This window comes from Amblyraja radiata, chromosome 38 (genome assembly GCF_010909765.2).
Source record: "Amblyraja radiata isolate CabotCenter1 chromosome 38, sAmbRad1.1.pri, whole genome shotgun sequence".
Taxonomy (NCBI): Eukaryota; Metazoa; Chordata; class Chondrichthyes; order Rajiformes; family Rajidae; genus Amblyraja; species Amblyraja radiata.
This window is the reverse complement of record NC_045993.1, coordinates 5348894-5374248: the sequence shown is the minus strand read 5'-3', so window position 1 is coordinate 5374248 and position 25355 is coordinate 5348894. Positions and strand designations below refer to the sequence as shown.

General features: G+C 41.0%; 2 protein-coding genes across 5 annotated transcripts in view; one reads left to right on the top strand and one right to left on the bottom strand.

The window, feature by feature from the left end:
* gucy2c (guanylate cyclase 2C) overlaps positions 1-6623 on the bottom strand; it is a 58516-nt gene extending 51893 nt beyond the window's left edge. The window contains 2 exon segments of the mRNA XM_033013327.1: positions 1095-1366; positions 6529-6623. Coding sequence (XP_032869218.1) covers positions 1095-1113 — 19 coding nt within the window. The 5' untranslated portion in view covers positions 1114-1366; positions 6529-6623.
* Positions 6624-6995: 372 nt separating this feature from the next.
* ttc26 (tetratricopeptide repeat domain 26) overlaps positions 6996-25355 on the top strand; it is a 31230-nt gene continuing 12870 nt past the window's right edge. For 2 of the 4 annotated variants that reach the window (XM_033013103.1, XM_033013102.1), the window contains exons 1-12: positions 7013-7141; positions 8664-8801; positions 11624-11716; positions 12396-12510; positions 13543-13592; positions 14217-14362; positions 16855-17026; positions 17387-17461; positions 20153-20255; positions 20699-20754; positions 22276-22338; positions 23624-23677. In XM_033013103.1, the coding sequence (XP_032868994.1) occupies positions 7139-7141; positions 8664-8801; positions 11624-11716; positions 12396-12510; positions 13543-13592; positions 14217-14362; positions 16855-17026; positions 17387-17461; positions 20153-20255; positions 20699-20754; positions 22276-22338; positions 23624-23677 (1068 nt within the window). In that variant the 5' untranslated portion in view covers positions 7013-7138. Of the gene's footprint in view, positions 7142-8663; positions 8802-11623; positions 11717-12395; positions 12511-13542; positions 13593-14216; positions 14363-16854; positions 17027-17386; positions 17462-20152; positions 20256-20698; positions 20755-22275; positions 22339-23623; positions 23678-25355 lie in introns of all 4 variants that reach the window. The other 2 variants (XM_033013105.1, XM_033013104.1) reach the window with 2 other exon arrangements.

Below are 25355 nucleotides of genomic sequence, written 5' to 3'. Positions count from 1 at the left end.
TGTCATCCCAAAGCTTTCCTCCCGAGATAATATCATGAGGCTGAGCTCAAAGGTCAGCTTGCGTAAAGTGTTGTTTGCTCAATAAAAACTAAGGGGTTGTAAAATATAATTGGGCAGAGTTGATATGGAATCATTTGTACTATAATAATAACTGAGACGGCTCTTTAAAAGGCAGATCCCCTCAACATAGAAACATAGAAAATAGGTGCAGGAGTAGGCCATTCGGCCCTTCGAGCCTGCACCGCCATTCAATATGATCATGGCTGATCATCCAACTCAGTATCCCGTACCTGCCTTCTCTCCATACCCCCTGATCCCTTTAGCCACAAGGGCCACATCTAACTCCCTCTTAAATATATCTTAACAACATGATAAAGAAATACCCATTATACTTATTTGTCATTAAAAATGATGATGAAAAATCTCTGAGAATTGTGAGACAGAGACTCACGACGTTATAAATAAGTGGACTTATGGAGATCCAACTTTGGCCAAATTCTACCATACGTTTTTTAAGCATTTTATTTATAATAATAGTAAAATGATTTGTAGATTTTTTTCATTGATTGCAAGATACAGCATGGAAACAGGACCTTCAGCCTGCTATATCCATGCCATTGATCACCTGTTTACACTAGTTCTATGTGATTCCACTTTTAAATCCACTCCTTACAATTACAGGCAATTTACAGATGATAGGGGGAAGATTTAACAGAAACCCGAGGGGCAAATTTTTCTCACAGGGAGTGGTGGGTATAAGAAATGAGCTGCCAGAGTGGCAGGTACTATAACAACAATTAAAAGACATTTGGACAGGTACATGGATCGGAAAGGTTTTTAGGGATATGGGCGAAACGTGGCCAGGTGGGTCACCTTGGTCGACATGGGCAAGTATTACTACAATACAATTAATATTACTACAAGTTTCAGATCTTGATTGGTAGAGCTTGTTGATACGTGAGTGATGATGGGCATAGTGAGTTGGTCGGTGTGCAAGGACTGTGCTGCATGAGGTAGAAAATTATATTTGAAGATACAATCATGTCAAGTTCACCAGGACTTCACTAGTGTAATTGTCTTCCGCAGTTACTTACTACCAATGTCTTGAGACATTGAGTGAGAATTATGGCATCCATCTGATCACTTGTGGGTACAGAATATTTCTCCGTTATGTCACTCCTTTACATGAGGCCTCCAGCGTAATGTTCAAAAACTTCAAAGGCCGAACTTCCCATGTTACATTCTGCAATTTCCCAGGCCAGCTTCATTTGCGGAAATCCTTCTTTCCCCTGCTCTGACCTCACTGTAAGTAGCATCGTGTAGTAAAACACAAAATACTGGAGGAATTCAGCGGGTCAGGCAGCATCTGGAATAGACAGACAATGTTTCAGAATGGGACCCTTCTTCAGACTGATGATAGTGCAGACTAGCTGACTTTAACTGGTGTCAGTAAATCACAACATAGATCCCTAGCTAAAAGATCCAGAAAACTAACAGCATTGTTCGTGGTTGTGGATGCCACATTAATGCAATTGAGCAAAGCACACAAGGGTCGCGTACTCCCTGCATTAGTGGACTGTTCAGTCAAGTCCCGACAGTCTTGATGTCATTTGCGTGTTGCAATCCCCATGTCTGCTGTTGTGAGCTGCTAAATTCTACCAAAAAGAACTGCTAACTAAACACACATTTGGATTTAAATGAATGACTTGGCTCCTCCAACAAACATTTAATTTTGCCAAATATTAAAACTATTATTGAAACAAAATGTTATAAAAAATAAGCTGGGTCTTTCTTGAGAGTAGTCAGTTTTTGTAAAGCTATGGCACTGGTACATTCAGAACTGAATATCATTTCTAAAGCCAAGACGAAAATGCATCCTCCTCAAGCAATGTTCAATTTTGTGTTCCAAAAACATAAATACGCAGTTCATACAAAGCAGTGAATGGCTCACTGGTACAAAGTTGTTGAAGGCACTGTATATGTTTAAGTTTTTCAACTGGATAATTATCTAACCTCTATGAGAGTCTCTGCAAATTTGTATACTGTATTTGATGTTAGTCATGCATTATCTTTTTATTGGTTCCAATTATTGTTGCAAGGTAATATTTCTATTCCTGGAAAATAAAATGTTCAAGTTATTTAAATATACCTATCAATTAAAAAAAAGAAAATGTTGGAAAGGGAAAATGCACTTTCTAAATGTGTGTATCAGTACAATATAAAATAAGGATTAAAATCAGTAATTACGGGAATAATCATTGAAAATACTGGGACTCTCATCTGATTGTCAAGCACTTATAAAGCTATAGAAGAAGTCACATTTCAAAAATGTGACTCCTTCACACTACAGTCTCAACCCGAAACGTCGTCTATTCCTTCGCTCCATAGATGCTGCCTCGCCCGCTGAGTTTCTCCAGCTTTTTTGTCTACTTTCAAAAATGGAGGTAGTTAGAGATGTGAGATTTATGTAACTATCTCAGTTACTGTGAACTTTGCCAGACTTATAAACTTATAATGGAAGGTACTATTTCTATTTTCTCCTACACAATTTCTGCCCAGTGTGTAAGAGAAATAGCACTCCAATCTTATGTGCTTTTTATCTACTCCAGGATTGATTGTAACTAAGATATTGCATTTAATCAAAATTGGTAAATGCTGATTTTATTTAATAGATCAATTTGCAGTCCAATAAGGAAATCAGGTCCCCTGTATTTCATTCTGGAAATTAAGATGAACATACAACTGATAAGAATACCAAATAAAAATGGGTAAATATTTAAAGATAAAAATTGAGAGTTAAAAATTCAGCATGACTATACAGAAAACAAATACGATAAATGAGATAAGAGGATTGCAGCATAGGTAGTAATAGAAAAAATATCAACGGGGCAACAGATTAGCAATAAGGAATCTTCTGATGTGTTATTATTGGAGTCTAAAATAAATATTTTCCTGAACAAAACAGAACTTAATGGGGAAAAATTGAGAAATTTAAACTAACATCATGGCCATTCATCAGCTATTGGTCTTTCAGTATTTGTATTAGCATTTAAAAAAATGTTGGTCAGCTTCAAATTGTTTTGGCTAAATGCTGAGAATGCTCAGCAGGTCAGGCAGACCTGAGAAAAGAGAAACATATTTCAAATATGAGATTTTCATGAGGTGTGAAATCCCAATGTGAAGTCTGGTTTCTTTTTGACCTGCTAGTTTAGTATAACAGGCCCCTCAGTCGACATCGACCATCAATCACCCGTTCCCGCTTATTCCACATTATGCCACTTTCTCTACACACTACAAACCTGCACATCGTTGGGATGTGGGAGAAAACGAGCATCTGGATGAAACCCACACAGTCGCATGGAGGATGTGCAAACTCCAGATTGGACCCAAGTTCAGGATTGAACCTGGTGTCCTGTTTCCAAAATGTTATTTTAATTTCAAATTCCCAGCATATGCATCTTAAAAATATTTTCATTTATCTTATTTATTTCTGAACAAATGGTGGCAAATACTGAGATGTACAGTATTAGTGGGTTGGTTTCAATAACTAAAGGGGGCGATTGATCATGCACAACCTTTGGAAATGGATGAAATAATTTATAGAAACATAGATAAATAGGTGCAGGAGTAGGCCATTCAGCCCTTCGAGTCTGCACTGCCATTCAATATGATCATGGCTGATCATCCAAAATCAAATAATAGTTGGCTTTGGTCATTCAAGGAATTATTAATATTATATGTACATCAGATGCAACGACAATAAATATACAATAAAATATCAGCTATTCTAACTGGTTTATGGTTCCCTGCCTTCTGAGTTACCTCCTTTGTGAACAAAGAAGGCACATTTGTTGCTTTGTTACCCTCTCAGAAGTTAGTGGGTTTTGAAAAAAATCAACTAATGGGTCTACTATCTTTGTAGCCCCATCCTTTAACATTCTTGGCTGCAGGCCCTCTGATGCTGGCAATGAATCTGCCTTGAGCCCTGTGATGTTAGCACTTGGTGATTGGGATTTTCATAAGTTTCTTCTTATCTGTTATTTGAAATTAGCCCATCTGTTACCCCACTAAGGATATTTGCAATGTATGCTACCATGAAGACTAATGCAAAACATTGATTCGGCAGATCTGCCAATTATTTGTTTCCTGCTATTGATTTACCAGCCTCGTTCTCCATGTCTACCTTAAAAACCTTCCTATTTAGATATCCATATATATCCAGGTACAGCAGGCAGTGAAGAAAGCGAATGGCATGTTGGCCTTCATAACAAGAGGACTTGAGTATAGGAGCAAAGAGGTCCTTCTGCAGTTGTACAGGGCCCTAGTGAGACCCCACCTGGAGAATTGTGGGCAGTTTTGGTCTCCAAATTTGAGGAAGGACATTCTTGCTATTGAGGGAGTGCAGCGTAGGTTCACAAGGTTAATTCCCGGGATGGCGGGACTGTCATATGTTGATAGAATGGAGCGCCTGGGCTTGTATACCATGGAATTTAGGATGAGAGGGGATCTTATTGAAACATATAAAATTATTAAGGGTTTGGATAGGCTAGAGGCCGGAAACATGTTCACGATGTTGGGGGAGTCCAGAACCAGGGGCCACAGTTTTAGAATGGGATGGAAGATTGCAACTTTCACATGGTCCGCCCTGTTTTGACAAATGCAATCAACCTGGCGTGCACAATCAAATAAGATCAAATAGAACAAGTTGTCCTAAAACTTTAGGCTGTGCACGCCATACGCAAGAATAAGTTTTAGAATAAGGGGTAAGCCATTTAGAACGGAGATGAGGAACTACTTTTTCACACAGAGAGTTGTGAGCCTGGGAAATTCTCTGCCACAGAGGGCGGTGGAGGCCGGTTCTCTGGATGTTCTAAAGAGAGAGTTAGATAGAGCTCTTAAAGATAGCGGAGTCAAGGGATATGGGGAGAAGGTAGGAACGGGGTACTGATTGTGGATGATCACAGCCATGATCACATTGAATGGCGGTGCTTTCTCGAAGGGCCGAATGGCCTACACCTGCACCTATTGTCTATTATCTATTATACTCGTACTGGCTGTTCTGATATTACACACAAAGTCTAAAAAAGAGGGGTGAATCATAATTAGGCCTGGAAAAGAGAATCAAGATGAGTTGGGGAACGAATAATAAGGTTTAACTGACAACACCAGCCAAGCAGAGGGTGGAATGAAGTGGAGCTAATGCAGCATTCTTCAGAGGTTTCAGCGGTTGCGGGGCTGAATTCATTTGATTGAATATAGGAGTACCCTCTCCCATGCCAGAAACTTTTCTGCAAAGGGTTTATGTTCACAATAAAGACAAGCAAAGGGAAACCATAGCAACATTTAAAAGATTCAAACAAAAGAAAAACTGGCACTTGCTGGGGGCAAACACCAGGAAGGTCAAACTGCAAAACTTTGAAGTTATCAATAACAGTGGGAGCAGCCCTGAAAATATTTTTTTTGGAGGAGCCGAGAAAAAAAACAAAGAATCCTGGCAAAGATGAATGTATTTATCTATAATTAAAAAGCATATGGGAGCAGATGGCAAGCACACTGCCACATAGATTAATGGACCATAATAGGCATAACATTTTATTTCTTGTTGTAAATAAATGTCACATAATAAAGTAATGAACCCAGTGGTCTGATTAAGAAAGGTGTGGAGGAGAAGCCAATGAACAACAGCTCGCAAAGAAATGTGTAGGAAGTTCAAGTCAAGTCCAAGTGAGTTTATTGTCATGTGTCCCTGTATAGGACAATGAAATTCTAGCTTTGCTTAAGCACACAGAAAATAGTAGGCATTTACTACAAATAGTAGGCATTTACTACTGCAGAGAAAGGAACTGCAGATGTTGATTTACATCGAAATGCTGGAGTAACTTAGCGGGACAGGCAGCATCTCTGGAAAAGTAATGGGTTACTTTTCGGATCAAGACGTCACACATTCCTTCTCTCCAGAGATGCTGCCAGGCCCGCTGAGTTACTCCAGCAAAGTAATGTGTACTTCATAACCAGAAACTTAAGGCTTAAGCTTAACCAACTCAGAAAAGAGAGCTCAACTAAGAACATGATTTATGGCACAATATTTGAAAATCAAACAAGGCATGATTGGACAGAGATTGGGTTTATGGCATCTGAGATAATTAAGAAATCAAAAATTCAAATTGTAAAATCATACACGTGGGGAATGATTTATCAGTCTACCTCTGTTGGAACTCTATAAATATTGAAGAAATCTTGTTCAAGAAAGGGTTCATCATATTTCTGATGTGGAAGGGAAGGAAAAAATGACTGGAGCAGATATGTTCGAGAAAATATATACAGTCTATTGGCACAACGTGCTGGAGTAACTCAGCAGGACAGGCAGCATCTGTGGTGGAAAAGGATGGGTGACTTGGTATCTTTGGTTTCAACTAGCACCTGCAGTTCTTTGTCTCTACATTTTGTCCATACAAACGGATAGGAATCGGAGATCTGAGATCTGATGCCATTATATCAACGTTAATGGAAGCCTGCAGGCGCTCCTACCACAATGGGCCGGCGATGCTTCGCCTCCGCAACAAGTCCTCGTTGCCATGACAACGGCCTGAGGGGGGAAAGCTCCGTGAGCAGGCCGCTTCGTGGGGCGGGGCTTGGCCGTGACGTCTGCTGGAGGGGCGGAGTTTCGTCGCCGCGGGTCAAGGGGCGGGGTTTTCTTTGCCACGAGGACAGGGGTTTTGGTTGCTGTGACGACGTGAGAAGGGGGCGGGGTTCAGTTGCTGTGACGACGAGAGAGGGGGCGGGATCGCTGCACTGGCCAGGGGGCGGGGCTTGCGCGCCGCGGCGGGGAGGCGGCATTTCATTTGCAGGACGGTCGGTGGAGGGGCGGGGCTAGGTTGATGACGGCAGGTGGAGGGGCGGGGCTGGGTTGATGACGGCAGGTGGAGGGGCGGGGCTGGGTTGATGACGGCAGGTGGAGGGGCGGGGCTGGGTTGGTGACGGCAGGTGGAGGGCCGGGGCTAGGTTGATGACGACAGGTGGAGGGGCGGGGCTCCGTTGCTAGGAAGGCCGCAGGAAGACCGAGGTTTCGTTGCTATGACGGCGTGACCAGGCCGTTGGGCTTCTCCTTGCACGGATCCTACACGGGAGAGCTAAGAAAATGGTGAGTTGGGACTACCCCCGCACAGAGACACTGTCAGATAGTCCCATTGCGGGAGAAGGACCCAATTCCATTCATTTTTCGCAGAAGGACCTCCAGCACCTATTTTCTATGGGCAGAGTGCAGGTGAACTGGAGTGAGGGGTTTCTTTAGTTTTAGGTTTATTATTCTTGTCGCATTTACCAAGGTACAGTGAAAAGCCTCGTTTTGCATGCAAACCAAACAGATCAGCTATAAATACAAACATAAATACAATCAGCAAACTCAACTACAATATATCAAGGGGCAGATACAGAGTGCAGAATGTTGTTCTCAGCATTGTAGTGCATCAGTTCCAGAGACAAAGTCTAATGTTCACAATGGGGTACAGGTGAATTTCCCAGTACCCTAGCTTATGGAAGGGTATTTCAAGCTTATGGAAGGGTATTCCCCAGTACCCTAGCTTATGGAAGGGTATTCCCCAGTACCCTAGCTTATGGAAGGGTATTCGTACTTTCAAGCTTCTGTACCTTCTGACATGCGGGAACAGGGAGAAGGAGGAATGAGCAGGATCTCGGTGGGATTTTGATGCCAGATAGTGTGATCTGAGCGATGGATATGGGAAATATGGGAGTGAAGTATGGCTGTGAGATTAAGCCAATGAGAGGGAACATTATGAATATGGAAGCATTGTAGGACATGCAAGGAACCTGGAGATCAGATTTAAAGTTATGCACCCAGATAGTTGTTTCTGTCACCAGATCACACTAGAAAGACCATGGTAACCCAGCAAGGTAAAAATTCACAATTATTTTGATTTAAAAAGCTGACAAATTAAAGATTTCATAACTTTGAGCAATATTTGAGTTAAGAACAGTTAACACTTCAGCTTGAAGACCTTTCATTTCCTTCGACAGATGCTGCCTGATCTGAGTTTTTCAAGCATTTTCTGTTTTTAATTAAGATTTCCAGCAAGTAATTTCCTTTTTTACTTTCAGGTGAAATATTATCCTTGTTCAAACTGAATCTCTGGAGAAATTTGATAAGCTAGAATTGTTTTCCAGGAACAAAGGAGACTGAAGGTTGATCTTGTAGATTAATATAAAAGTTTGAAGGGCACAGATAGTAAGTTTTCTCAAGGTAGGAGAGTCTAAACATTAGAGGGCAAAAGTTTAAGGTGAATGGAGAATTTAAAGGCGATCTGATGGACAAACATTTTTCACAGAGAGTTGGTATATTGAACAAGCTGCCAGAGAAAGTGGTGAGACAATACAATTACAATTAAAAAAAAACAACTTTGGATTGTTATATAGATAGAAAAGATTTCGAAGGATGTTGGTCAAACACTGGCAAATGGCATTAGCATCTTGGTCAGCACAATAAGGGTCTGTTTCTGTGCTTCAGAACGTCAATGAATCTTATCTGTTTTAATCTCTTTGTAATATGATTTCAGTTATAGAGTTGAACTTAAATGATTAAACATGGGAAATTGGAGGGCTGACATTGAGTGTAAAATCCTCTAAAAAGTTTATCTATTTTTATCCAGATGCTCTCACGAGCAAAACCTGCTGTCACCGGAGAGACGCTGCAGATGGATAAAAAGAAGAAAAAAGGGAAAAAAATTCCAAAGCTTGAGGAGTATCTTACAAACAGAGACTATTCTGGGGCTCTAACCTTACTGGAGGTAAATCTACATCAGATAATTTGTGCAGCTAATACATATATACTTAGGGACTTGGGTAATAAGCAAATCAAAGTGTGATTCTTTTGTGTGAAGCTGATAGGCTTTCTTCCTTTAACCTTGTAATTTTGCACCGTGATAAAATGATTCCGTTTAGAGAGTCAAGCATGAAAACAACATGGAACAATTTGGAGCCAATTGAGTGTAACTATTACCCCAATATTGAGGTATGTTAGCCTGGGACAAAATGTTAACTATGGTTTGTTAGCCTGCCAATGGATTTAGTAGTATTCCTCTAGTGCTTTGAGGAGGTCAAGGAAAGAGCGTTCACGTCACAGCCCTGTTTCCACCAATCTTTCCACCACCACGCACAAGAAGTGCAAGACAGACACCATAGTATGCAGATGCCGAGAAGTGTGTTCAGCACTGGCTGAACAACTTCTAATCTTGTGTGTGTGGACTCAATAAGAAGAAGTGCTTTGAGGTGCCTGTTTATGGTTGTGCATGACAGAAGCACACGTAAGGGCAGAGATCATCGCAGCATGGCAGACAATAAGCTTGTTGTATTTGATAAATCACCGGATTCAGACAACAGAGTTTGATTCACTAGGTATTTTATTACACTACCAAATAAGGCACATACACTCACGTATCCCCGTATATCCCCATACACACTCGCAAACCCAGAGTACACCACAGAGCATGCCGCAGGATGTTCCGGTTCTTGATCACCTGGCACTGCTCGCGACACGGTCCAATGCTGTGGCTCTCTCCCCAAAAGACGCCCAACACCATCCTTTATGGCATTCCTTATCAGAGCAGACCGTTCCAATGCCCCTTCCTGAGCGAATCATAAACCCCCCCTTGTCGACAACTTTTCTGCACTACCAGTGGCAGGGGATGGGGGTGGTCTACCTAACTATTGCTGTTGTGTTTTGCCCACCAACGCTACACTTTCCCATTGAATGGCCTGAGAAAAGCTACGCTCCCAGGCATCGTCCACAGGTGCAAGGACACCTCTGGGAGACAGTGCGTTCGAGTCTTATTTTCGAAGGGTTTGGAATGCAGTGCTGCTAATTTGGCTGATAACTCCATTTTAGCGGAGATGGGTTTTTTTACAATACAAAGCTAATGCTGGGTTTCAGCTCTTGAGCTTTGATCACATTTTTCCACAAGTGATCAAAGAGTGTGCTGGCGCACTGAAGGCAAGGATTTCTTATTGATCATATCTGCCTTCATTGAGAGGAACCTTCTGAGAGATGGGAAGTGGTCCCCATTTTCCTGAGTCTTCGTGTGTACTAATGATTGTGGATACTTATTGTACATAGTAAGAAATGGCTGTGTTTTTATAAAAGCAAGTTTAAATGAAAACGTATTAACTTCAAGGTATTCATGAAGCAAGGACATAATTTGAAGCAGAACCTCTGTTGTAATGTTGGAAGTGCTGCAATTATCTAATTAACAGAACTCCACACCCAGCAATTTGACAACTACCGGATAATTTGCTTTTAATGCCGATTGAGATTTAAATGGTGGCCAAGAGACTAGAGATAATTCTATTCCTCTTCTAAAATAGTAAAACAGATTTTGATTTTGCATTCATCCGAGAGGGAAAATCAAGCTCATTTCAAAATCTCTGCCAAAAGACAGCATCTCTTATAATCCAGAACTCTCTTAATACTAGATTATTAAGATATTAGCCTAGATATTCTAGATGGACACAGAGGCAGGATTGCAAATAATTTGCTCGTGGCTGATGCAAAAAGTTAAACAGGTCAACCATGATCTTAAAGAATAGCAGAAGTGCATTGAAAGATAGTATAGCCAATTCTTGTTCCTACTTTGTCTGAATTACAGAATGGTTTCATAATGTAAAGAGGCAATTTAGCCCATAATGTCCATGTCGGCTCTGAGACCAGCTCATGTCACTTTCTTGTCTCTCCTTTGTATCTCCTACAAGCTAACCTTTATTCAATAACCTATGATGCTACACCATCCAGTAGTTTCCCTTTATCTACAGCACATTTAATCTTCAAACAGCAATAAACTGGTGAAACATAATTTCACTATCACAAAACCATGTTGTCTTTGTCTGATTATGTTGACTGTTTCTAAGTGGCCTGCTATAACATCTTTAATAATAGCTTCTAACATTTACCTGGCGGAGGATGTAATACAAACTGGTTTGCAGCTTCCTGCTTTGATTCTCCTTCCCTTATTGATTAAAGAAGTTATGTTTTCTATTTTCCAAACTAATGAAACCTTCCCCAAATTTAGGGACATTTAGAATTCTCTTACCAGCCCCTGCTTTTTAAGAGCTTTTAGCAAAATCTATCAGATTTGTGGATTTACCAACCCAAAGATCAGCAATGCTTTCCTGGAGATTGAAAGGTTCTGGTGTTCCTCCCTCTGTTTCAATTCCAGTGCTTGCTTAAAGGTACCACCACAGTGTACAGACATCATGAAGAGGAGTCTCAGCCCAAAACGTCACCCATTCCTTCTCTCCGGAGATGCTGCTGATAAGGCTGAATTCTGTCATTGCTCACTTGACTAGTTCTCCCTCCCTTCCATCGGCCGATAATAAGTAAAGTTTTGAACTGGTCTACCAAACATTTGTGTGTTGTCTGTTTACTAAGAAGCGAACCTGTTTAGTTGTTATAAAAGTAACCTTTTTCACTGCCTGTCCTGCTGAGTTACTCCAGCATTTTGTGTCCAGCTTTCATGCAAAAGATGTGCTGCATTTGGAATCCATAAGAGTTTAAACATTTTTTTCTAATAATTTAAACTGAGTTTGTCTTTCAAAAACTCTTTTTTGTTTATCCTAGTTTAAGCGGCATGTGGGCGAGAAGGAGGATGACATTGACTTGTGGATGGGATACTGCGCATTCCACCTAGGAGATTATAGGAGGGCTATGGAGGTAAGGTGAAGCCTTTGAATGAAAACACATTTTCACAGCATCCCACATTATCAGAAAGAGGGTGCTCTAAACTCTTCTGTCCATCAGTTCTGCCCACATACTGTGATCATCAACTTTAGTGTATTTAGAAAAACTTGGGCTCCCACCGCTAAGCAGTTTAATGACCTCTTGAATTTTCTCCTCAAGGTTCTTTTTAACATGGCCTTATGGAAGTTATTGATGAGTGGTATCATGCCAGTATTTAGTCGTAGATAGAGCTTATCACATTCCGAAACAACCCAATTCTGCAATTATGGAATTCATATTTCCGCAAACTGGATCTATGGATATTAATCTACATTTGCTACATAACTAAATCTGGACTTAATCTACATAACTAAATCTGGACTTAAAGTAAACTTCATTTCAGATGATAACCAGTGCAAGAACTTACTCATGGACCAACTAAATATTGAGGATGCATACTGTTTCCTTCCATGCTGAAGTTCTATTTTTTATGTTCTTATGTTCTGACACGAGAAAACCTGATTAATGTGGTAATTGAAAGAAAGCTTTATTGAAGTGATTTAAAAATCATATAACATGGTCAAATGTATTTATGATTTGTTGTATTATCTTGTGTGAGTATACTGCCCCAGCTACATTTGATTAATGATCTTTCTCTATTTGCTTACTTTAGGAATATGAGGCTCTGACAAAGAGTGAAGACATTCACCCTGATGTTTGGGTGAATCTGGCATGTACTTTCTTTTACTTGGGAATGTATAAGGAAGCAGAGGAAGCTGCAACGAAAGGTGTGTCAGAGTAATATAGTGTAAGACTTCATCTCCAAGCTGCAAACCTGTTATTTTGATCATGATGCCCTTCTGTTGGAAGTGGTCTTTTTATTGTTCTTGTTTTCCATGCCCAACTCTTTATGTATCCCTTTTTCTGGTTCAGTATCATCTCACACTTTTTAGTTGCATTATTTTTATTCTCTCTTTCTCACATTGTGTTATGTCACATTCTTCTTGTTTGGTGTCTTTACTTTGGATATTTAAAGCATGGTAGTTTATCTCACTGGACAAGTTTCTTATCTTTGAAATGGACCCAAGCTTAGTTGAATGTTCAGTTCCGAGGGTGGTGCTGCCTTGTCTTTAGTGGTATACACAGTGTGAGGTGTTAGCTAGCTCATTCAGGTGAATGTAATAGATCACTTGAAGAGTCATGTGGGAACTCCTCATCCTTCAACCTAGAGTACTAAAACGGTCATGTTTGGAATTTTGGAGTGCATAAAACATGTACTTAACTGCAGTCATTACATTGAGTAGACAAGATTACAAGGACATGTAACAGAGATGTTAATTTGAGGGATTTTGTTAAAATGGACAGAGAAGCTATTTCCACTGGCAGGTGAATGGGTAACTCGAAGACATAAATTTAAGGTAACTGGGAAAAATAGCTTTGGCATAAACAAGAACAAAATAGGTTGTAATGATCTGATATTTTGCAGTGCCTGAGAGGAGATTCAGTAATAACTTTGATAAGGACTTTGACTTTTAAATGGTAAAATATAGGCCTGTGAGTGAGGAGTGAAGAGAGAAGAGGAGTTAGATAACCTTCACGGAGACAGCACAGGTATATTGGGCCCAATGGGTTTGCTTTGTATAATGTAACATTGATTCTATTCTAGACTGTCTTTTTTTTTAAACAATCTGTTTAATGTATTGCACATTTTTCATATCGACCATGTTCCATCATGGGCAATTCTGTGCAACAGGATTTAGAAGAGAAGGAAATAAAACTGCAAAGGACAAAAACTCAAATCTATTCATTCTCTCCTTCAGCTCCTAAGAGTCGACTGCAGAATCGCCTGTTGTTTCACCTGGCTCACAAGGTAAACTTAGATTGATTAAAATGCGCTGATTTCTGATTGTTCTGTACGTATCAGTCAGCCCACTTTCTCTGCCTTGCTGTTTTCTGCATATTTCTGTTTTAATTTTTCACCCTCTCTTATATGTTTTCTGTATTAATTCATCAAACTTCCTCTGAGCGTCTTCCTGAATTCATCTCTTGGTTATGCTATTGCACATTTGTCTCTTTTTTACCATAATATCTTTTGCTCCTGTTTTTATTGTGCGCTTTTATATTCTTTTTCACTGATTTACTCCTTCCCCGTACTTCCCTCTCAGTTAAACTCCATTTATTTTAATGACTATTTGAATTCCTTGATCTAGACTTTCCTTCGCACAAGCCCAAATAAAATTGTTGTACCTTCTGAAATGTGTCAACCATGTAATTTATGTTAATGATCTTTATGGCATTTGAACAAAACATAAGAGTAAAACACAATACTGTTTTAATACTAGGTAGACAAAAATGCTGGAGAAACTCAGCGGGTGAGGCAGCATTTATGGAGCGAAGGAAATAGGCAAAGTTTCGGGTCGAAACCCTTCTTCAGACGGTTTAATACTATTATTACTTTAATACTATTCATCTGGATCCTTGTACTTTGTTGCAGTTCAGTGATGAGAAGAGATTGATGAACTACCACCAGAATCTGCAGGACATCACTGAGGATCAGCTCAGTTTGGCTTCAATCCACTATATGCGCTCCCATTACCAGGAGGCCATTGATATCTACAAGCGTATCCTGCTCGATAACCGGTAACTCCCATGTTGACAAGTTGTCGTTATGTGAGAGGGAGTCACTTGGGATAGTTAGGGAAAGATTTAGAAAATCAGTACGGGTGTCATGGGTTATGGGGAGAAGGCAGGAGAATGGGGTTAGGAGGGAGAGATAGATCACCCATGATTGAAAGGCGGAGTAGACTTGATGGGTCGAATGGCCTGATACGGTTCCTATCATTTATGACATTATGATTATCTGGATCAATACCTTGCCTTAGATATTAAATATGGTGCCTGTGCGACCCCATTAGCATGTAAGATGCTATCAATTGACCACAAGACTCATTGTTGGAGTGATAGGTAGACTTTAGCTGGACATGAACATTGCTTGGTACGTTTAAGGCACAAATATTACATGCCATTTGTCATAAACTGAATGTTGTCCAGCTCTTGTTAAGGAGTTGCAAATGAAAGTGAGCATTGTGGAGTCAATAGTGACTACATTCAACGTCAAAATTGAAACCATCCTTCCATGCGATAGTTTTGGTTCCAGCTATTACACTTTTCCCTTTCATTCTCATAGACTTTAGAGTTATAAAAGTTGCTTGCCTTTGAAGGCTTCAGCCTATTTGACAGTTGCCCTTTCTCAGAACATAATGAATAAAGTGTGCATATCAACAAACTGCATTGTGGAAACTCGTCAAGCTCAACCACTCTTACCTGGATCTTAAAATGAACCATATTGTCCTTGATTGGACTGAGACCATATTGAAATCTGAAGTTGAGTGGTCCAGGCAGAATTTAAATTTACAATACAATACAATACGGGTTTATTCGTCACATTGCACATAAAGTGCAAGTGAAATGAATATGTCAGCAGCGATACAATGAGAAAGAACACACAATACACAATAAAAATTTAACACAAACATTCACCACAGCATTCATCACTGTGGTGGAAGGCACAAAAATTGGCCAGTCCTCCTCCATTTCTCCCGTGGTCGGGACCAGAGTCCAGAGCCAGTCCATAGTCGGCTCTTCCCCACCGGAGACCGTGGCTTCAGGATGGTGTAGGCCGCAGGCCGGCGGTCGAAGATTTAAAGTCCCCGCCGCGCCGCAGCCAGAAGCACCGCAGACTGCAGGGCCGGCGGTCGAAGCTCCCCCTCCAGGGGTGATGGTAAGTCCACGCCGGGCCCGCGGTAGAAGTTGGCCACGGGCCGGCGGTGGAAGCTTCTTCTTCCCCCGGGTCCCCCACGAGGAATCCCGGGCTGCGGACGCCGCGCCAGCTTGAGCTCTGCAGACCGCGGCTTCAGGCTGCTGGCAGCCGCGGGCCAGCGAAACGGAGCGCTCCCCTCCGGCAAGCCCCAGCGAGGGCTCGCCCGCTCCACGCCGAGAGTCCACGCTGCGCCCGCCGCTGGAGCCCAGGGCTCGTCTCCGGGAAAGTCCACGCCGATCCATGGAGGAGGCGACCAAAGTGGTTTCCCCCTCACCCCCCCACACCACCCCCCACACAAAACACACAAAAAACATACTTTAAAACATACTAAACAAACAAAAAAAACAACAACAAAAAAAGTTGAAAAAAACGGACACGCTGCTGACAGGGCGCCGGCTTACAGCGCCCCCACCGACCACACCATGTGGTCGGTGGGGGCGTCATGAGCAGATTATTAGTGAGTTAATGCCACTTGATAGCACTGTAGGTGACACCTTCTAACACTTTGCTACTGATAAGAAAAACAATCCAACAGCACAGAAACAGGTCCTTTGGTTCACTGCATGTATGAGCACCTACTATACTAATCCCATTTTCCAGCACTTGGCCTGTATCTTATTTGGTATGGCACCTTCATGGCTATATTTATGTCTTACTAGATGTCAATCATACTTGAGACAAGTGTAGGAATAGTAGATTACACCAAGACAGTACCCAAGAATTGCCACATTTCTGGCACCATTTTGCATGATTCAAGTCCAAAGTTGTTGAAAATGTTGAGTCCTAACTTGGCCATAAACAGCCCATTGTTCTGGTGGCAACCCTAGATTGGAGTTGCAGAGGTCGGCCTGGCCAGGTGATGTTGTTGATGTCCTCTGCCTTGCAGGCTGGGTCTGATCTGCGTCCGCGGCGCCTGATCCACTTGAGCTCCAGGCTTCTGCAGGGCCTCCAGCGACCCACTCCACTGACGCCTCAATCCCCACAGTGGCCCGCAAACACTTCTTCCCTTGTGTCACACGTCCACCGCTCAGTCTCTGTGCCCCAGGTAGCCTGCACAGCCGATCCTGGAACACGCAGAGTGCCTCCGATGGTATGGGATGTAAAACTCCAGATCGCTTACCGGCACTATTCTTTTCCTGTGTTCACAACCGCTGCTATCTTGAATCTGGACCATGTCCAACAGATCAGCCAAAATAAGACATTCAAGAAAGTGGGCATTTACTCTGATTACCCATTGCTTTACAGTTTTCATTTCATTTCAACTAGCATATTTTTTTAAAGTTTGCTAATTTTACCCTTTGTGTTTTGCTAGGGAATTTATGGCCTTGAATGTGTATGTGGCACTGTGCTACTATAAGCTGGATTACTACGACGTCTCCCAGGAAGTTCTGGCAGTTTATCTGCAACATTATCCCGACAGCACCATTGCGTTGAACCTGAAAGCCTGCAACCACTTCCGACTCTACAATGGAAAGGCAGCAGAGGTAACACCCTGAGCTAAGGAAGAAAGCTAATACAGCTCCACCATCGATTTTCCAGCAATGGTATTCCAGCATCTCCTTTAATCCGGACATAATTACGCGAGCGCACTTGAAATCCCCTCTGGGTTCCACCCCGAAAATGTGGCACCTACATTTTCAGGAGAAATAACATTTCTCCTGATCAGTGGATGATTATCAGGGGATATTTTTGTGGTCCGGACTTTCTATGGACCGGCACCAGTTAGGTACCAAACTGCAGTGTTTTAACCCATAGCTGTTTTTCATTCTGATAACGATTATGGCTCTAAGAACTTCTTAACTAAGGAAAACAATTGTTTTATTTACATATGTTTCTTCCCCCAGGCAGAACTGAAAAATCTAATGGACATTGGTTCCCCTGTGTTTGATTTTGCGAAAGAGCTCATAAAGCACAACCTGGTATGTATTAAATGTCTCTGTTTAGCAGACCTATGAATGATTTTTAAATATTTGTTTTGGAGATTAGGTCTAAGACAATATTTGTTGTCATGAAAGCATCTAAAATCAACAGTGCTGTGAACATCGATTTCATGTACGCCAGCAAGGTCTACTGAACACTTAGTTTTCACAGCTTTCTGAGCCGTGTTGTTTCGCGGACACCAAATCTATTGAGCAAAAAACAAACTTAGCAGGTTGGGTAGCTCCTATGGCACAGAATGGAATTGTCAACATTTCAGGTCGAGACCCTGCATTGGACATTGCACAATCCACTGAGTTTCACTAGCAGCTTATTTCTGGCTCTAGATTCCAGCATCTGCTCTCTCTCTTCTATCACCAAATATATTGAATTCATTTTCATAATTTACCATAGTAGAATTTAAACTTGCGATTTCTGTTTCAACAGTGCCAAGTTTAAGGCAGTAGAGAAAGGCAAGTGTGTATTAGTTACATAACTACTAAATACTGCACATGTAGTAATAATATAAATAAAAGCTTCTTCTAGCAAGAACCAAAGGATTTTTTAATTGTATGAATCACATAATTATAAGATACTTGCAAAGTTATACCAAAAGCAAAAGTTGCTGAAGAAGAAATCTGAAAATGAAAAACAAATATGTTGGACGTACCAGCAAATTTTTTTTTTTCAAACCATAAATGCTGCCAAACACATTGGAGGATGGATGTGGTTATCCTTGGAAATAATGGGGTGAAAAACATTTATTGATGCTCACAATATGTTATCAAACAGAAGCAACTATCATTGACAATAATTAAACATACACTCTGACTGAGATCAAGGAATGTTCAGACTTGGGCCTGGTTTTCAAGGTTGGTTAAGCCTCTTCAAACTTTCGGTTGGCTGATCTAGAAACCACTGTTTTACATCTTTTTCCCTATCCCTAAACCTCCATGTTCTATTGGAGTCGGCTTTACAATGTCTCATGGTCTTGTATGACATTGAAACAGGCTATTTGTGTATAGACTTACTCTTGGATCAATCCAACTCCCCGACTTATTTCCCTGCAACTTATTTCCTCTCATATGTCCATCAACTCCACCCCACCCCATCCTGCCTCAGACCGATTCTCCTGCACTCATGCACACAAGGGGTGACTTACAGTCGTCAACTAACCTACACACCAGCACACCATTAAGATGTAGGAGGAAACTAGAGCACTCCAGGGAAACCCAGGCAGTCACAGAGTTTCACAGAACATGCAAACTTTACACTGGCAGAACCAGATGTCCTCCATCTTGTGTTTCTCTGCAAAGTTGAGCAACATGTCCTTGCATTTGAATTGGACATTGCCATGCCTGAAATCTAGATACAGTACTTGGACTGCTAGAATCTTGGCTGACTTTCTGGAGCCATTTGAGAGGGGGGGAGCTGCATGATAGGATGTGACCTCTTTCCAATTTTACACAGGCCACTGCCCTCTTCAATGAACATAAACAAATTCAAAAGTTCAGCTGAGTTAACTGCTGGTGTCCTGGCCAATATTCATCCTCCAGTCATCAGCCATAAGAGAAATTGGTCATTATCTCATTTCTGTTACGAAACCACACCAAAATATAAGAAATTCCAAACAGGACAGACAGCATCTGTGGAGACAGAAACAGCTAATATTTCCAACAAAGGACCTTGCATCAGAAAGATAGAAATTTAGATGCTGCCTGATCTGCTGAGTATTTGCACTGTTTTGTTTCAGATTTCCAATCTGAAGACATTTTTTTCCCTTAATCACACTTATGAAAGTTTTTGTGCACAGATTACCTACTATGTTTCTCCACATTACAACAGTGAATATACTTCCAGTACTGTGGGCTGGAATTAGTTTGTAAAAGGCATGATACGTACACGTACAGATGTTTGTTCCTGTGAAGCTGAGAGATGCATGGAAGTAGAATGAGGCAAACTGTTTGCCTTTAACGTAGAAAGATTGTTTGTGGCTGCTGAATTTCTCCAAACCCTACCAGTTATGTACCAGTTCAGCAATTCTCAATTCCTCTTGTTCTTCTAATAGAAATGAACTTAAAACCTAAAACTTGTGATAAAGAATATTTAATATGCAAATAGATTGGCTTTTTCAGATTCAGATTCAGATTCAGATTCAATTTTAATTGTCATTGTCAGTGTACAGTACAGAGACAACGAAATGCATTCCTCACATTCCTCACAGGTGTTCCTCACATTCCCCATCAAGTGAATGCCCTGAAACCATATAAGGCTAATATTTAAACTGATTTTAATTAGCATTGCGTATTTCCCTTGTCACGCACAATCACATAATTTCTGAACACTTTTTTAAAATGTATCCATCTACTTTGTCATTGGTTACCATTTGGGATGAAGCTTTTTCATGAGCATCCCCAATTCTTTTGTAGCACCAAGTCTGGTGAGCTTAAGAGCTCACTACATTTAGAACTTAAAAATGAGGGAAACCAAATCATTGTGGTTTCAATACTATTGCATGTTGTCTAAAATTGAACCAAATAACAAAAGATTAGAGGCCACTATGTGCCTTATTCAGAAATAAGGAATGTGCCTTAATGTGCCACTATGTGCCTTATTTCTGTTGCAATGGGTGTCTTCTCTCTGATTTGATATCATTACTGTTTCCTCCTCCCCCTACACCCTCCCCTCTTCAGGTGGTGTTCCGGGGTGGAGAGGGTGCCTTGCAAGTGCTCCCGCCTCTTATTGATGTCATTCCTGAAGCCAGGCTCAACCTAGTCATTTATTACCTGCGACAAGGTAGGAAATGTGTCACGGAACATAGAAAGCAAGTGCTCTTGCACTGCAATATTCTACATTCTTGCATCATTTTCTTTCCACCTACTCCCTATCACCAACAACCACTTGCTTCCACTTCCGCAACATCACCTCTCTCTGCCTTTGCTTTATTCAACCGCTGAACAAAACCCTACTCCATCTTTGTTCCATCCGCAGTTGACCATTCCATTGCTCACTTGGCCGATCTCTTAACTTCCACAACTTCAAATATGATCTTGCTTGTGTGCTTCAACGACCGTCCAAGGAATCCATCAGTTCCTAATCTTCCAGAGCTAAATGATTGGCAGTGTTCATCTTCCATTTACTTTTGTTGTCAAGTGTTCTCTGCTTCCATTCCATCTTATGTTTTGCCAATTTAACTGCAAATGCCACACTTCCACTTACATTCAGATAACTTATTGCAGATGACGTGCAAGAGGCTTATAATCTTATTAAGGACCTGGAGCCAACAACGCCACAGGTAGGCAAATTTTGTGACTCTCTGGGTCAAACCACCACATAAAGATTTGCATAATGGAAATATTAGTATGGCATGTATTAATAGTCAGCGAGTGAGTAGTGAGGCTTTTGAGGTATTTTAGTAGGTACTCTCTTTTTACAAATGTGGAGGTTTTGCTTTGTTTATGAAACAACTGTTTGAAAAAGAACCACAGCCGTTTAGCGGGGAGTTTGATGAAATCTATCCTTCACACTTGACTTCATTCCCATTTCCTTCTGTAACAAAACTTGCCACAATATTTTAATTTTTACATCCTCTTGGCACCAAACAATACAAATATTGTTCATTTGGACCAAGCAAAATATACTATAGCTGTGTTTTACTTACTGCAAAACAACTTTGTGTACTGGTTTGAATTTGATTGTTGTTGAATCAACGACATTGATTGAAGGCTGCAGCTCGACACAGGAATACAGAATAAGAGCATTTTACTAGAATTATCAAGGTCAAGAGATTCAAGAGACATTTATTTGTCACATGCACCAATTGGTGCAGTGAAATTTGGGTCACCATACAGAATTAAAGTCCCTGATGAGACCACACCTGACATGTTTATGTACAGGTCCCTCTACATATAGAGATGTATATTTGCCCAAGAGGGAATGCAACAAAAAATCACCAGATGAGTCCCTGGGATGGAGCAATTGTCCTCAGAAGAAAGATTAAACAGGCTTGGCTTCTTCTCTCTAGAGTTCAGAATAATCAGGAGGAGAAGTTGTCAAAACATACAAAATTCATATTGGGTCTTTCTATAGGAGATAAAGGAATGTTATCTGGGTTTGGTGTCAAGAACGAGGGGACTGCTACCTAAATGCCACAGCTCGATAGTCTGTGATGAATGGCACAACTCATGACTGCCTGATACATTTGCATCAATAGCAAAAGACAGTGCTCAGGAACACTGCCCCCTTCGCAGGGTGGCCTTGCTCTAAGAGTAATTAAATAGCGTGATGCCACCCAGGATAAAGCAGCCTGGTATTTAATCCACTAGCTTGTGCATTCGCTCCCTGCATCAATTGCAAATTGCAGTTGCAGTGTTCTACCCACAGGTTGGCAGTGCATAACCTGTTAAAACAGCTGCAACAGCACCTCACAGACATGTAACCTGCATCACCTTAAAAGACTAGAGAAGTAGTTCGTTTTTGTTCTTCTTCAGCACACCTTTTAGGCAGTTCACTTTTTAAAAAATAGCAGTAAAATAAGAGTCTGAGGAAGGGTTTCGGCCTGAAACGTCGCCTATTTCCTTCGCTCCATAGATGCTGCTGCACCCGCTGAGTTTCCCCAGCAATTTTGTGTACCCTCGATATTCCAGCATCTGCAGTTCCTTTTTGAACAGTAAAATAAGAGTGCTTATTTTAACATTGTTTTCTTTGACGGAAATACTTAGCAGTAACACAGTCTGTATCTACACTGATAAATTGTAAAAATGTACACTCTTATGTATAGTATTAATGTTTTAAAACATTTGCTTATGTCCCTCAGGAGGAGCCAAGCCTGTTTAATCTTTCTTCTGAGGACAATTCCTCCATCCCAGGGACTCATCTGGTGATTTTTTGTTGCATTCCCTCTTGTGCAAATATACATCTCTTTATGTAGAGGGACCTGTTTGCTCAGTAATGACATTTAGTAGTAAGGTTGTTGATGATAGATTTAGTTTTTGTTTCGTATGGGGATACAGTGTGGAAACAGGCCCTGGCTCACCTGCACACAAGCAAAATTCTGCACTCTAGGGACAATTTACAAATTTTACCGAAGCCGATTCACCCACAAACCTGTATGTCTGTGGAGTGTAGGAGGAAACCGTGCACCCGGGGAAACCCCCGCAAGCACGGGGAGAACGTACAAGCTCTGTACAGACAGCACCAGTAGTCAGGATCGAACCCGGGTCTGTGGCGCTGTGAAGCAGCAGCTCTGCCGCTGTGCCACCGTGCAGCCCTGCGATGGTGAAGTTCAGAGGACTAGTCCATGTGTTCTAGCCCATGAATCACAAAATGTTATCTTATCAACAAGTAGAGAAGAAAGCACATGGCATGTTGGCTTTTAGTGCAAAGGAGTTGGGATTTAAGAATAGGGAGGTTCTGTCACAGTCGTTTGTAAGGCCACATCTGAAATATTGCGCACAGTTTTGTCCACTTATCTAAAACATTACATGGTAATAGTGAGGGTAGTCCAAAATAGATTCACCAAGCCAATAACTGGGATAAGAAGTTTGTCTTATCAAGAGAGGCTGGACAGTTTGGATCTGCATCCTTTGTATTTTAGAAGAGTGATGGATGAAACCACAAGATGTTTATTGTACCTGAACTTCACCAAACTTGCTCATATGAAAATATAATCAACTCGATTCAACCTTGTTGTAAATATCTGTACTCATGTGTATCATGCTCTGAGCTGACTATTAGATTTGCTCAAATCATGAATCAGAAACATTAGGTCCATTTTACTATGGACAGGATGAGTCACATGGCCTTCTGTACTATAAATCTCTGATCCTACGAAAACGAAGTTATTAGAACCTATCTTGGATGTGTGAAAGACTCCAGTGTTACAAAATTGTAACAGTAAACAATTAGTTTATGTGAGTATAAGTTTCTTAAAGTACAAACTAGTACCTGAACAGACCATTTTGTTTTAATTTGCCCATTATTCTCGAAGGGCTGAATGGCCTACTCCTGCACCTATTGTCTATCGTCTATTGTCAATGATGAGTGACGCTTTGTGTTGGAAACCTTTTTTTTTTTATCCCCATGGGCCGGATTTGCGCATTAATCAAAAGGCCATTAATTCATTGACTGCATGTTATACTGTTGCCTTTTCTCTCCATTATTAGGAATATATATTGAAAGGTGTGGTGAATGCAGCACTGGGACAGGAACAGGGCTCGGTGAGTTGAATTCTCCATAAACTACATTGCTATAGTTTGCTATACACAGAAACACATTAATAAATTCTCATGTTTTGATATTATGAAGAGAATAAATGTGTTACTTTTCCTTTTGGGATGTCATAACATGAACCTATAGCACACATATACACTTGTATTTCTATTTTATCCATATGTGGCTGTGCTCTGAACTACTCCCATTACCTCAGGAATCATGGACCTGATCTTGAATGTTTAGCAGATCGTCTCAAATGAAACATACCCCTACATGCAGAAGTGACAGTATATGTTTAGAAACACCTTAGATAAAAAGAGACAATATACATTCACTATGTTTAAGAAGGAACTGCAGATGCTGGAAAATCACAGGTAGACAAAAATGCTGGAGAAACTCAGCAGGTGAGGCAGCATCTATGGAGGAAATAGATGCTGCCTCAGACCCTTCCTCAGACTGATGTGGGGGTGGGAGGGGGGAGGGAAGAAGAAAGGAAGATGCGGAGATAGTGGGCTGTGGGAGAAGGGGAGGGGAAAGAAGGAGAAAGCAGGGACTACCTAAAATTGGAGAAGTCAATGTTCATACCGCTGGGGTGTAAACTACCCAAGCGAAATATGAGGTGCTGCTCCTCCAATTTACGGTGGGCCTCACTCTGGCCATGGAGGAGGCCCAGGACAGAAAGGACAGATTCGGAAATTCGGGTTGGATTGGATATACATTCACTATATCGCTGACACACATCTTGTACATTAATAATTTTCAACATATCAGAAGATAATAGATTAAAGTCCCAAATTAGGATGTGACTACGGGATCCAAATATACATTTCAATCTTGAGTGAAGTGCCATCTATTGGAAAGACATTAAATTAAAACCTTGTCCTTCTATTCATTTATGTTTCACAGAGCTGTCCAATTTCTCTCACACACTCGATCTTTCCAAAACCTTGTACTTTACTTTTCTTCACATAATTACCTCATGCTCTCTTTAAATTTCATTTATCACTCTTTCACGAATTGTATTTCAAATCCTATGAAGTTCTTCAGTGAAAAAATATGTTCCCTCATGTAGCGTCTGGTTCCTTTGTGAATCATCTTAAATTTCACCCCTCGGGTCATGGACACGTTAGCTGCTGAAAATGTTTTATTTTTGATATCTGAACCCTTCTGTAAAAGAATCTGTAATATCCAGAGAGATTTTTTTCATGTACGTAGGTTTTAAATATATAAAATGGTTATCACCCCTGGATAGTCATTGTCATCCTTGGGCTGAATATAGTCTAAACAAGCCTTCACAATCGTTGAGGAAGGAACCCAAGACCTAAAGCCACATCAGAATCTGCATGAAAACTGCTCTCATTTTATGTCAATGGCTTTATTCAGCATTACATTTAATGCTAGATTGGCCAGCACTTATTGAGAACTTGTGCGGCGAAAATCCGGGCTGAGCATGTCTCTTTGTGTAGGAAGGAACTGCAGATGTTGGTTTAAACCAAAGATAGACTCAAAAAGCTGGAGTAATGCCCCTGTCCCACTTAGGAAACCTGAACGGAAACCTCTGGAGACTTTGTGCCCCATCCAAGGTTTCCGTGCGGTTCCCGGAGGTTTTTGTCAGCCTCCCTACCTGCTTCCACTACCTGCAACCTCCGGCAACCACCTGCAACCTCCGGGAACCGCACAGAA